Source organism: Gastrolobium bilobum, unplaced genomic scaffold (genome assembly GCF_033153095.1).
Source record: "Gastrolobium bilobum isolate Gb01-03AN ecotype WA unplaced genomic scaffold, APGP_CSIRO_Gbil_v1 utg776, whole genome shotgun sequence".
Taxonomy (NCBI): domain Eukaryota; kingdom Viridiplantae; phylum Streptophyta; class Magnoliopsida; order Fabales; family Fabaceae; genus Gastrolobium; species Gastrolobium bilobum.
Genome location: NW_026899202.1, coordinates 650185 through 665415, shown reverse-complemented (window position 1 = coordinate 665415; position 15231 = coordinate 650185). Strand labels below are relative to the sequence as shown.

The 15231-nt window shown below is 33.1% G+C and overlaps 1 protein-coding gene across 1 annotated transcript; it reads left to right on the top strand.

The window, feature by feature from the left end:
- The first annotated feature begins 13385 nt into the window (after nucleotides 1–13385).
- On the top strand, nucleotides 13386–14906 carry LOC133288265 (protein NODULATION SIGNALING PATHWAY 2-like). The gene has a single exon (XM_061485984.1). It carries the CDS (start codon nucleotides 13386–13388, stop codon nucleotides 14904–14906), a length of 1521 nt encoding a protein of 506 aa, XP_061341968.1.
- Nucleotides 14907–15231: the final 325 nt, after the last annotated feature.

The window sequence follows — 15231 nt, the reverse complement described above, 5'->3', positions numbered from 1 at the left end:
TCTCACTGAGCCACTGACCTGCCGGTTGTTCCATCAACAATGCTCAAATTTCACATTGAAGAAAGTGCAACCCGTGATTAAGCGGAGCTAGTTAATACGGGAAAAGCACTATTTTAAAAAAATTTAGGCAAAAGAATTGTCGAATTAAAATTAATTGGATAAATTTTTCTAAAGTAATATAGTTAAACATGTCACATATGCTGACGGGATTAGTTCCGTCACTGACACTGACGGGACTCGTGTCACGTCAGCACCACGTAGACAGTTCCGTTATCGTAAAACTTTGGAATGCTATAACTTGTGACTCGGGTATCTAAATCAGATGACTTTTTCTTTTTAATTTCACATAACTTTTCGAGATCTACGCAATGACACCTCGTTTGACATATTTTATCTCCCACAAACATAGTTTGAGGATCTTCTGAATTTAAACGCTCTTGTGATTGTGGTACAATTGTTACAAATTCAAATTATGTTTGTGGGAGATAAAATATGTCAAATGAGGTGTCATTGCGTAGATATCAAAAAGTTACGTGAAATAAAAAAAATCATCTGATTTGGATATCCGAGTCACAAGTTATGACCTTCCGAAGTTTTACGATATTGAGACTGCCTACGCGATGCTGACACGGCACGAGTCTCGTCAGTATCATTAAGGGGACTAGTTCCGTCAGCATATGTCACATGTTTGACTGCATTACTTTAGAAAAACTTATCCAAACAACTTTAACTAGACAATTCTTTTGTCCAAAAATTTTAAAATGGTACTTTAGCCTAGTTAATACTTGATACCCTAATCTTGAAAAAAAAATAGTACTTGAAATAAATAATCATATCTTTTTACTGTTTAATTTTTTTTTCTTCAGAGTTTTATTATTAACAAAAATTGGAGGGTTGTTATAAAAAAAAAATAAAAAAAAATTGGAGGGTAGGTTTTTTAGGTAGTTTGAATATTTTGAAATTTAAAGGATTTGACTTATATAAAATGAGGGGTGTATTTTAGAGAATAACATGTGAAATTAAACATGTTGATTTAAAAATTAAGAAAATATATTTTAAAAATAATAACAAAGTTAGATCTTTCAAGAGAAAGATAAATCATATGTACGTGGTTGAAATTATACGGAGAAAAGAAATATATCAATATTATTTGCATTGCATATAAAATATAATATGTTAGATGGACTTATTATTTCTCAAGTTGTTTGAGATAATTTTATCTTTGTATAAATTTTTTTTTATCTCCAGCTACTAAATTATAACCGTATAAAGATGGATCAATAGTGATAAAGGAAGAGAGAGAAAACTAAATTATAATCGTACAAAGATGGATCAATGGTGATAAAAGAAGAGAGAAAAAAAGAAAATTATAACTATTCAAAGGCGAATCAATTAATATAACGAAATAAATAAATACAACGAAGTAGTTTTGGACTAGCCGGAGATAAACTTATTTCAAGTTGACATAGAAATGTTTTTCTCATGTTATATTTATTTTAAAATCCTGAAATTGTACAACAATAATTAGAGAAATATAAATACATAAATAAAATAAGAAAAGACAATAAATACAAATAATGATAATGATTACGCTAAATATACGTTAAATACTTAATTGCATTAAGTATACTTTAAACATATATACTTAATTACGTTTACAACTTGCGAAAAGTTATTCTCTTATTATAATGAGATAAATTTTTTTTCTACATATCTTTAAATAACTGTGTCATTTTTTTTTCTTTTTTTAGATAATGAAATCCACAAATTTATTTTCATGACGTGAGATAACTTATCTCCTTTAACATTAAGATTAATAAAATTCTTACAACTTTTCACTAATTCGAGGATTCAAACAAAACCAACCTGAATTGACTAGTTGATCTAGCACGTGGGTCTCACGCACAGCTTCATTGGGAGGCGTGTTATAAAAAAGTCAAAGAAGGGCTAACGATAGGAAACAATATCCTACACTTTTCTATTTTTGGCCAAACACCATGTGATGCAGGAGCACAAAAAATTCTATAAGAAGGGGAATATGCCAAGATGCCAATTTAATGACTATTTAAAAATGAGTGATAAGCACTTAGGTCACTTAGTGGCTTTAGTAATAGCCTTTGATAATAAATATTATATCGTTGACTATTCAATGACTATTGAGCATTTAAAGATTAGTTTTACTGGTTCGCTTGACATGAACCTAATGGTTGTTGTTGACCAATTAGAAATGAGTAATAGTCATTAACAAGAAATATTAGTTGGAAGATCGACCAAAGTGTTATTTTTTAACAAATTTTTTATCTAAATGTTAAATGAACATTGTTTTTTACTAGACTGTCACGTGACATAATTCGCTACGACTGGTAGTGAATTACGTTCGTCAATAATTTTGTGACACGTGACATATTTTGCTTTTTAAAAGTTGATCGGACATAATTCGCTACGACTACGTCGCGAGACAATCTGGTAAAAAATATTGTTCGTGTGATATTTGGATAAGAAATTTGTCAAACAGTAACAATTTGATTACTGTTCCCTAATAGTAAATTTTAGACTACTGATGACTCAAAGATGAGCTATAATATTAATTTATTAACCACCAAGTGAATGTTATTAATCAATCATGTATGAGTGGTAATTGTTGATAACAGGGATAATTTTGATTATTAAATTTAATTAGATATTTTTTATTTACATAAAATTAGAATAAGCCTTCTTAGTAATTTTACTTTTTTTTATCCCTTTGAATTAAAATTACTTCTTAATGGTTTTTTTATGAATAATATTAAACCCTATGCTTTCATCCATCAATTTGTCCAATGAGGTGACGTTTTACTAAGCTTTAAACAACATATATTCCAAAGAATATTCAAACCGCAATTGGGTTATTATTTGTTTCTTAATCCATGAGTTTATTATTAGATTGAATTAAAGCAATGTCTTCATCACACAGTTTGTCTCCATTAATGAAGAGACAACAAAGAAAACAAGCAATAATTGTATATATATTAATTATTCACCTATATATTCTAATGTTTGTCCAATGATTGAGGGGTTTTTTTTTTGGAAACAGGATTGAGGGGTACTTCATACTTGGCATTCATAAGTCATTTTAAAACACTGTCGTAAATCATTGCTAAAGTAGTTTTGCGTTTTGGCATAATAATAATGATGATAATGATAATGATAATAATAATTTTTTTCTATCGTTAAAAAGTATGAGTAAAAGGTTATGGAAAGAGATGGCTCATAATTAATTATTTTCTCAACTAAAATTCAGAGCTTATATAGTTTGTATTGTTTCTCGGTTTTCACGACCTCTTATTTCTATGTTTGTTTTACATAAGTGAATTAGCTCTGCGTTCTCTTTGCCAATTTTTTTTTTTCAAACTTTTAAAGGAATATGATTTACTTTGAGAAAAAATGAAAGAAATAAGTAAAAATGACACAATGTGCGATTTTAAAAAAAAAAATAAAAAAAATAGAACGTTTGCTTTTATTTAACTCTGTTTATTCTCGTTCAATTTTATATGTTATATTTCAACTATCACTACTAAAAAAATAGGTATTAGGGACGGAAATATTAGGTCCCTATTAGGCATAAATCCGTCCCTGAATAAATTAAGGACGGAATTTGAGACAGAAAAATTTTTGTCCCTAAATAGCTCATCGCTAATGTTCCGAGACGGAATTTTAGTTCCATCCCTATTAGGGACGGAAAAAAAATATGTCTCTAATATGTATTTTTTGTCCCTAATATTATCAACAATTTAGTTCTATAAAATGCTAGAATTCGTCCCTATTAGAGACGAAATTAGGAAAATAATAGTAGGAAAGAAAAAGAAAAATAATTGTAGGAAAGAAAAAGGAAAATAATCATAACAAGAAAAGGAAAATAATCCTACAAAGAATAAGGAATTAATTGTAAGAAAGGAAATAATTGTATGCAAGGAAATAAAGTTCGTCTCTTAGAGAAAGTGCTTGTCAAATTGTGGGAGTGATTATATTAGAACAGTTTGATCAAAAATTTAAACACTGGTGTAGATTCTCAATAATGAAAGGAAGAAGGGCGAAAATGTTCCTTGATGTGCATTTCTCATTTTCTCACTCTTCCTTCACTATGCCCATTTTATCTCTATGATCGAAATTAAATATAAAACATATATAATTAATTTAAAAATTTTAAAAAAATATAAGCTAATATTATCATGTGTCAATCTTTAGAGAAAATAAATTAAGAATTTTAATCACTCTCAAGAAAGTTATATGACATGAGGTAACAATGGTCCATAGTTGTGATAGTGAGTAATACCTTTTATAAAGCTGGAAAAAGAAGCTCTAGAAAATAAAAGAAGAAAGAGGCATGTGGACGAGCCTTTACACTATAAATAAATGAATTTCTTAATATCAATGTCGAGGTATTGAAATAAACATGTGCAACTTGTGATGAATGTCGATGAATCTCTAGATAAACTAAGACTATTACTGAACTAATGATAGATAAAAATGTCTATTTTAGAATCATAATAATCCACAATGGAAAGGGGTTTACATCCTCATGTACAGGTGTAAATGGATCATGCGGCCTATCAAGGGCATACAGTCTGGCTTACATCAAGTCAGGCTTGACCAATTGTATATAGTAAAATAGAACTAGCTCAAACTTTGAAAAAAGTCTTTTTAGAAAACATTTTTAATCACAATTCCCATATCTTTTGGTTATATTTAGATTAATTCATTGCTTAATTTGACTCTTAATGCATAACAAGTTGGTAGCTCTTCATACACACACATACCCACAACCATACACAAACACCCATAAGCACACACACATACCTACACACGATTAATGTTTCCTAGCCAAATAACCCATAGTTTTCATCTTAAGGATTCATTTGAGAGTTAGTTATTATGATTTTAGTCTTATAAAATATGATAAACTATGAGTTTATCAATCTCCCCTATTGACAAGTGATTGAGATTTCATATATAAATCCATCCCCATTAGAAAAAAAATTTCTCGTCTCTAACCCATACTTTTAAGGGTGTGATGGTAACCATTCTGTTCCCTGGCACTATTTCTGAAAAGAAACAATTCTTTTCTATTTCTGTGCCTTGGAACAATTTTTGAGAAAAAAAATGTGTTTGATAACATGTTTTATTTTTATTCCGAGAATGAGAATTGCGTTTGATAACACAATAAGTAATAGAATAAAAAATCAATCCTATTAAGCATAATTTTTTTTCGGATTATCACTTTCCTTTTCATATGGTGTGGTGTTGATGGTGGTGGCGGCAGCGACGGTGGTTGTAGTAGTGGCATTGTGGTGACGATAGCGGTAGCAGTGGTGGTGGTGATGGAGGTGATGGCATGGTGGTGGTAATGGTGGTGGCGGCGGTGGCAATAGTGGTGATGGCATGTTAGCGGCGGCAATGGTGGCATAGTGGCAGTGGCAGCGGTAGTGGTGGTGATGGTGACGACATGGTGGTGGTGGTGGTGGCAATGACGTGATAATGGCAGTGGTGACAGCGGTAGTGGCGGTAATGGTGGCAGTGGCAGTGGTGGTGGTGGTGGTGACGGCGACGATGGTGGTGGCGGTGGCGATGACAGTGGCATGTTAATGGTAGTGGTGGCGGCGGTAGTGGCGGCGGCGATGGCGGCGATGGCAGCGGCGGCGGCTGTGGTGACAGCAATGTCTACGACAATGGTGATGGGGATGACATGGTGGTGGTGGTTGCGGCAGCGGCAATGGCGGCAGTATTGGTTGCGTGGTGGTGGTGATGGCAATGGCTACGATGATGGTGGTGGTGGTGGTGGTGATAATGGTGGTGATGGTGATGGTAATAGTGGTGGTGGTGGTGGTGGTGGTGACATGGAGGTGGTGGTGGTTGTACGATGATGGTAGTGGTGAAGAGTAATTGAGAGAGATAAGTGTTTCTCATTCTGTGCCCAGAATCAAAAAAGCTGAAATTTTCTGATTCTTTTTTCTGTTCCCCAGCACAAAAATTAATCCGGTTCATCCCGGGAACAAAAAAATAAATCGATTTTACCAAACGAGTTTTCTATCCATTTTTGTTCCCGGGAGCAGAAATTAAAAAAAAAAAATTGATTCCGGAAAGGTTGTCATGCGCACCCTAATTATTCACTAGCGGGTTGGATTAACCACCCTTCAATTATTTCTCACAACACGAAATATTACTTTTTTCTAACCACATCTTTGCAAAAAGTTCATGTTTTTGCAATTTTATAAACAATAACACTTAAATACAAAATTCAGTCTTTAAATTTGTCTCAATTAGGGACATATTATTTTTTGTCCATGTTAGGGACTGAATTTTTCCATCCCTAAATCTGTCTCTATTAGGGACAGATTTTTTCCATCCCTAATAGAGACAGATTATTTTGTGTCCCTATTAGAGACGAATTTAGGGACGAATTTTAGAAAAGATATCTCTATTTTATCCCAAGTTGGGACGAACAATATTCCGTCCCTATTAGGAACGGAATTTGGGACGGATTGCAAAAATTGAAAATATTTCGTCCCAATTAGGGACGAAATATTTTTCCATCTCAAAATTCGTCACTACTAGAGACAGAATTTATTTCATCGCTAATTTCGTCCCAAATAGGGACAAATTGATTTTCCGTCTCTAAATCCGTCCCAATTAGAGACATAAAATATTTCATCTCTTAAATCCGTCCCTAATTCATACTTCTTTAGTAGTGTATGAGAGTATCACTCTAGCTTATTCTCTCATATAACATGCAATAATAATAAAAAAGTTAAAGAAAGATAACTTAATAACTAAACACATGCATAATTCATCAAGATATTTGATTAAGCTTCGAGGAAATTAATGTTTAAACTATAATGGAATAACTTATATGTCCAAGAACCTATAAACAATATATTTACAGGACTTAGCTAGACTCAAATATAAAGATAATTAATCGAAATTGCATAAATAAGCTCGAAATAAATTTATTTTTCTACATGCATAATCTATGACATGAAATACTTAACGAAATTTGAAAAACATAGAAAAAATCCTTAACATGCTTTAGAACCTCAAAACATTTTGTTTAAGTTATGATCATTTAAATAAAGTGATTGGAAACAAGTTAGAAATCAAATTGAACTTGAAATTGTTGCGTATTGATTTTTGTCAAGAAAATATTCAAATACCTTTTACCAAGTATTTCAATACTTCCTTTTCAAAATGAAAATATTTGAATACTTTTCAAAATGAAAATATTTGAATACTTTTCAAAATTTGAATACTTATTAGTCCGTCAGCATACTAGCATGTAAAAATGACTATATTTGTTGTACTAAAAGTAATGACAATATTTTATAATAAAAAAATTATATATACTTATTTATTACGCTTCCAATCACTTTTAATTATTGTTCCATTGATCTTAATGTTATTATTGAGTGCTCTCACTGTATCAAACACATTTATTTATCATTCATACTCTCTTTAATTATTAAATTCCCTTGAGCTCCATTTTCGTGAGATAATCAATACCTATAGTACTTCAAATTCTTTAATTTGTATTTTGAGAGTACTTAGTCAATCTTAAAGAGTTCCTTTTATGTACTTGAGTTGAAAGGGTAATAACAGCTTTAGTGTTAGAAAAGTAGCTCATTGCCTTAGAATTTTGGGTTAAATTATAAGATGTCTAAGAACCATAATATTTATGGCTGAAGTGATTTGTTCAAGCACCCATAAAGCTTGATCAAAAATGAAGAATCAATGTGGTGATTGCAATGTGGACGTAGTACTGAATCAGGATAAATTGAGTTTACTTTTTCTCTATCCTTTATCTCTTTTTCATAAACATTCCTATAACTCTTGAGTATATTTAACTTTCAATTTGTTGATAATTCTTTGTTTGATTGAGTTGTTAAATATTATCTTCGTGTATCTTATACAAGAAAATATTTCACAAAGAAAAATCAAATTTTTTGCAAAAAAATTTCAAAAACTCAATTCATCCCTTCTTAAGTTAAAATTTAAATATAATCTTATGATCAATTTTTATTTTTATTTTTTTAGTTATTAAATACTAATTTGAAATCATAAAAGTTAAAATAATACTCTGAAATAGCATATATTATCTTTGATGATTTATTTTGTCGGACTAATATCTATTTGAAATAATTTTTATATCAATTTTTTGAAACAATTTTGAGTTGTATGAGTAGTCTAAATATATGTGTAAATGTAAAATGTGATTAAAATTATAAATAATCAATTCAATCCAAAAACTTAAGCTGTCGGGAGAACTTATCTTAATGATTTTATACTCTCTAACACGCCTCTTTCACGAAAGCTCACTAAGTTTGAAGGGTGGACAATACACAGACCCACCTACCTGTGTTAAGAAACTCCACAAGACTTGATTAATTATAAATTAAATTGGAGGCAATGAGGATCAAAATCGTGACACCGAGACTCTGATATTATATAAAGAACCAATTCATTCCAAAATTTTATGCTGTTGGGTGAGATTACCTTAATAGTTTTATACTTCTCTAACAAAAAGTAATATATAAGATATCAAATGCTATAAGTTCTCTATATTATAAAATCAAAAATTAATAAAAAAAATATACAATCAACATCACTAGTAATTCCACAAATATTCATAAATTCAATGTACATCTAAACAGCATAATATAGAACAAAAGCATTCAAAAAGTCTGTATAACCAATAAAATGGTGTGAAATGAATTGAGGAGAGAGAGGGGACTACTAAAAGTAATATAAAAAATATAAAATAAAAATAAAAATAAATATACTAGGTCAGCCTGGGAGGTTTTAAGGCCGAATTTTTGAATTGGAGCTGAGGTTTTTTTTTTTATCAAACGAGCTTTTATACAAGTCCAAACCTGGTTCCAACAACCAATTTTAGATATGTAAGCTCAGGCTTTCACGAGCCGAGCCAAAGGCTCCTGATTCGTTTACCACCCCTGTATGTGCCATCCTAATAGGCTGAAAATATAGAAGCATCAAAACAAAGAGAGTTAGTAAGCTTCTGATGCAAAATATCAGAGAAAATATAGGGGAACAAAAATCACTCAAAGAAAATGAAAAAAAAAATAGAACATTACTCTAAAAAATAAAAAGACGATAAAGGGAAAAAAGAGGTGAAAACATAACATTTTAGCATTACAAAAATTTATTTACAAAAATAAAATAAAATTACTTAAGCTAAAATAAAAAATAAAAAACATCCAATAAGTGTCGATCTCAATGATAAAAGTGGTTGTTTACATGTTTACCCAAAAAAAAATGGTTGTTTACATCATCCAAAAACTTGTGGCGAACACAATAAATATACCGGTCGTACAAGTAATAAAGTGATTAAGTAAAAGTATCATTCTCACGAGGACTAAATTCAAGCAATGTTTTCATCTTTTTTATCTAAGTTAGACAATTCAAAAGTAATTTCGCAAGTAACCAATATTTAAATAAAAATTAAATAAAGATGACAGTAAAAGAAATTAATTAAAAAGATTAACTTGAAATTATGAATAAAAATGCAGTTAGGTTTACTTCACCTTCGATTCCCCTTAATTGATTTAATTACAATTCAATAATATTCTATCTCAATTATTTCAAATAATTTATCATCTAAAAATTAATTGGTTAAATCATAATGTCTTAGTTCTTTAACTCTTTAACCCAATCGGAATCCTTATGTCTTAGAAATCCCTTTTAGATTAAGCCTTAAGCGTGATGAATTATAAAAATTTGCAATTCCTACAAGCCTATGTCATGCAAGAATTGGTGTTCTACCCCTATCTATATCAAGATCCCAATATATCTATTATGAATCCTAACCCTTTTTATCCCTAAATAATTGGCCAGATCATACAAGAATTTAAACATGCAAATCAAGGTAAACACAAATAATTTGAGATAATTTATTAATGAAAAGAATTAAACCAAAACAAAGATTCACGTTGGATCCATATTCCTAACTACAAAAGAAACTTAGTCAAACATAGCTGGCTTAAACAAAACAAAGAATGAAAAGAAAATAGAAAAAATCATGAAGAAGAAGAAGAATCAATGTTGCTCAATCTCCTTCAAGCTTTTCTCTCTGAAAATATCTATCTCTCGCTCTTGCCTCCTTCTCTCTCTGTTGAAGTTATAAAAATAGTGTATGTTGATCGGTTCAACACCAATTGGGTTGAGCCTAACCACACACGGTTAAAGATAGATGAAGAGAAGGAAAGATTAATGAGCTGTTGTAGGGATGCTTGGAAGCTAGGCGAGATGGTGTATTGCGTTGCAGATGGTTGGGCAGTGCTTGTGCTTCATTGGGTAGAATGAGAACGACTGGAGGTACCTGCAAAGACACTCCGACACTTAAGTTAATTTAATATCCAAGGAGGTTCAAGTATTCAAAGAGAGATATCATACATGGGCCAATGACCTCTGTATTTATAATTATTGAGCGTCATGTTTATCATCGTCCTTCATGAGGCGGTGTTCATGTTGATTGATGGAGAAGGGTGGCCTCTCAGGCTATTCTTTGGTGGGCAAACTATGTTCAGAGTAAACTTAGTAAATATAGTGACAAGCTAGAGTTGCCATCCTCACACTGGTTCTTGGAGATGGCCAACTTGATTGAGCTACTGATTTCGACAATTATGGTTCTTTTCAATTTAAGTTACGTTGTCTCGGAGGCCAATTATGAGCGAGATCCATGCATTTCTCATGTATAATAGGTTCGGATCACATGTATCTTAATATATATATATATATATATATATGTGTGTGTGTGAAGAAATAAAACACTTCGTAGAGAATTTATGGTGTAAATTTTTTTAGATTTTGAAATTAAACAAAAAAAATGATTTGAATTCATATATTATTAGATGCAATCTGTCCTTTGTGTCAAACTAAATATTATTAAATGTAGTTGACTAATCAATGAATTAAAGTGAATAACTTAATTTTACAATTTAAATAATATATTATTAGAATTAATCAAAGGTCAAATATTAAAAATATAAAGAATTATCTTATGATATGAACTTAGTTAAAAAATATATAAATCAATTTATGGAATACTGTATGGACGGTTAAGATGACGTGCCACAATCAAATGGCAGAAACCACAAGCCGGTCATATAAACATGAAAGGGATTACAGTTATTTTAAAAAATTTATTTGAGAAATGAGCAATGTTAGTCTTTATCGTGATGTATTTTATCAGTTTTAAAATCAACTTGTTGTCCAAAACACATTTCGTAACTGAGCTTTCATTTTGATGGTTTCTATATGAAGCTTTTGTGGTTTCATTATCAGAATAACTTCAATTCTTTCACTTTTGCACCTTATTTTTTTGTTCATATATATATATTTGTTCTTGTCGCCCTCTTGTGAAATTTATCCTTTCGATTTCTGTATAAAGTTTATCTGAATAACTTCTTGCACTTCTTCAACCCCCCAACATTTTTGTTCCTCTTGTGAAAAATTGTTTATTTTTGGTATCATCTAACGGCGGACGTAGGTGGCTGCAAGTGTCTGCACTTGCAGACACAAAGATGGGAGAGAAAAAATAATTCACATGGGTGGATGATTCAGATCAAGTAAAAAAGAAAAGAAAAAAAGAATAGGAAGATTGAAAGGAAAAAGGAAAAGATATGCCCAACCCAACCAATCCCTACAATTAAAAGCTTAAAGCTTAAAATCCTAGATCATTGCTTTGTCTCTTCTTCTTTTTTACATAAACCTTATTAGCTCCAAATTTTAATAGATATCAACGATTCCTGAAATTCAATCTTCATCAAGTGGAGGAGAATCACACGGGATTTTTCACTTTTTTTGTGAAACAAAAGTGACAAACTTTGGATCAAATAGACATCTACAAAGATGAATTTTTGATCGATTAACCCTTACAATTATACTATATTGTACAAATGTCTTTTTGTTGTTTTTTTTTTTTAATTATCATTATCGATTATTTCCTTAAAACTTTGGTGGATTCAACAAAGCTTTACTTTTGAAGTGAAAACAAAAATTGGATTATGATTATGATCTTTAAAAAAAAAATCGGGAGCCTCCGAAACCCCGCTCTAAGTGTGCAGACATAAAGAAAAATTTTTAGATCCGGCACGATATCATCTAACCACACCTGGCTAAGGTTATTATGTTAGACCATTTGGTAAATAGAAAATACGTAAATTTCTATATATATTTGCTTATTTTTTTTAAAGGTTTCTGTTTGGTTAATAATTAGGACGAGTTGTCTTGTTGATTAGCACTTGCAAGAATGATTGTAATTGAATTACATAAATTAGTCCAAAGTACATATCTTCAACTCTTTTCTGAAGAAATTTCTGACCCTGCATGTCTCTTTATTTCTGATTCATGTTGCACATAATTAATTATTAGGAAATAATTATAAGACTGCATAAGTCCCTACAAGTGTTTTTTTTTTTCGTTGGTGAAAATATCTACCAGTTTGTTCATTTTATGTGTTAGTAACATTTTTACACTTAAATTCATATTTTTTATACATATTTATTTTATGAAAAAATGATATAAGAGAACGATGAAGGTATGCATAAAAGAGAAATGTGAAAACCTAGTGAAATAATAATATTTTAAAAACCTCAACTATAATACTAGGAAATCTAAAAAAAAAAAAAAACATTTTTTAAAAATATCTGTACCATAGTTCTAAAGGGATGGATATATTTATCATTAAAAAAATTTATCACTCTTACAACTAATTTAATTCACCGTTGATTTCTGCTAATCTAACGGTATTAATAAGTGTGACTCAATAAATATTATTAATTCCTAATAAATTATAATGTTAGATTGACGAAAATCAATTATGATTAAATTGATTGTAAAAGTGATAAACTTTTCTGGTAATAACTGTGTATCCATTCCCTAGTTTTCTAATTCTAAAACTTTTGTGTAATTAATAACTCAAATAATTTACAACCATAAGTGATAATTAAGTGAAATTATTTACAAATTCACAACTCCAAAATCAAAGCACCACAGTAGCTAGATATTTAATATTAAATTAGTTAAATGGCGATGATGACTCATGAGTGATTTGGTTTATAACTTATATATATACTACATGTAGGAGCAATAATAGCTCAATTGGTTTTTCTTTCAAAAAAAAAAAAATTCAGTTTTAGGATCTCAATGTCTCTAGTTGTGGCGCTTTCTTACTCTCTTTCCCAACCACCGTATAAATCTCTCACTTGATTCCCCTCCCACACATCAATTGTACGACACAGCTTCGTACTACTACACTTTACATAAACTATTCTCTCTCTCTATCTCTCTTAATGAGCTTATTAAGCTCATCATCAGTCAAGGATATGGATATGGATATGGACATGGACATGGACATGGACATGGACATCGTCATGGATGGTATTGTCCCGGATCTCCTCGACTTCTCCGGTTACAGTACCACCACCCCTACTTCCGACGACGATGCCGGCTGTAACTGGAGCCAATGGTCCCCACTCGTCAACTGGGAATGCTTCACCGGCGACCAAGACGACTTCCACGGCCTCATTGACTCTATCATGGCAGATCACGGCGTCGTGCAAGAAGCATCAAGCGGTGACGGCTGCAACTCCGCTTCAACAACCACCACCACCACCACCACGGACGACGACGAAGGCAGCACCGGCGACAACTCGAAGGGCCTCCGGCTGGTTCACCTCCTGATGGCGGCGGCGGAGGCCCTCACCGGAGGCAACAAGAGCCACGACCTGGCTCGAGCGATATTGGTTCGGCTCAAGGAGTTGGTGTCCCCAACAGAAGGCACCAACATGGAGAGGCTCGCGGCGTATTTTACCGAAGCCCTCCAGGGACTGCTAGAAGGCGCCACCGGTGCGCACAGCACAACAACAACAACAACCAACAAACATTACGTCATCAGTGGACCCCACCTCGACCATAACAACCCCCAAACGGACATGCTTGCAGCATTCCAGCTTCTTCAGGACATGTCACCATACGTCAAGTTCGGCCACTTCACAGCCAATCAGGCCATCTTAGAAGCAGTGATCCACGAGCGTAGGGTCCACATCGTCGACTATGATGTCATGGAAGGGGCCCAATGGGCTTCCCTCATTCAAGCACTCTCCTCCCGGAAAGAAGGCCCACCAGGCCCACACCTCCGCATAACCGCATTGTCCAGAGGCAATGGCAGCGGACGCAGATCCATTGCCACCATCCAAGAGACTGGACGGCGCTTGACGGCGTTTGCTGCATCGATCGGGCAACCGTTCTCGTTTCATCAGTGCAGGTTGGACCCCGACGAAACGTTTCGACCGTGTTCTCTGAAACTCGTTCGCGGAGAGGCCTTAATATTCAACTGCATGCTGCACCTGCCACACCTTAGCTACCGCGCACCCGAATCGGTTGCTTCGTTCTTGAATGGTGCCAAGGAGTTGAGCCCGAGACTTGTGACCCTGGCGGAGGAGGAGGTTGGGCCCGTTGGAGATTCCGGTTTTGTGAGCCTGTTCATGGACTCGCTCTACCACTACTCGTCGATGTATGATTCCCTTGAGGATGGGTTTCCCATGCAGGGATGCTCCCGGGCTTTGGTGGAGCGAGTGTTCTTGGGCCCACGAATAACGGGCTCGGTGGCCCGGATATACCGGACGGGTGAGGGTGAGGAAGGGAGAGGGTCGTGGGGGGAGTGGTTGGGTGCGGCGGGGTTCAGAGGAGTTCCCCTAAGCTTCTCGAACCATTTGCAAGCGAAGCTGTTGCTGGGTCTGTTTAATGATGGGTATGAGGTGGAGGAGTTGCGTAACAATAAGTTGGTGTTGCGTTGGAAATCAAGGCGTTTATTTTCGGCCTCTGTTTGGACTTCTATTTTAGACTCTGATTTGTAGCTAAGTATTTTTATGTGTCCTACCCTTTTTTTCTTTGGCTCTTAATTCTAAGGGACAAAAAAAAAAAAAAAAAAAAACTTCTGCGCCAGCAGCTTACAAGAACTTTGTGTGTGTGTGTTTTTTAATTTCAAGATTTCATTATATTTGATTCTTTTCTTCTGGATTCAATTCGTTGTTTTCTTGTTTGATGAAATGGAAGTCCTTCATTAAAAAGATGAGCTAAAATGTAGACTTTAAGTTACTTGCTCTTATATTTTTTTCATGCCGTATTTAGTCAATATTTGATAAGTTTTCGTGCAGTAGTTTATCATCTTCATATATTGAC

What these genes read in the sequence shown, in the direction of transcription:
- LOC133288265 (XM_061485984.1), top strand. Translation starts at nt 13,386, where the DNA reads ATGGACATGGACATGGACATGGACATGGACATCGTCATGGATGGTATT.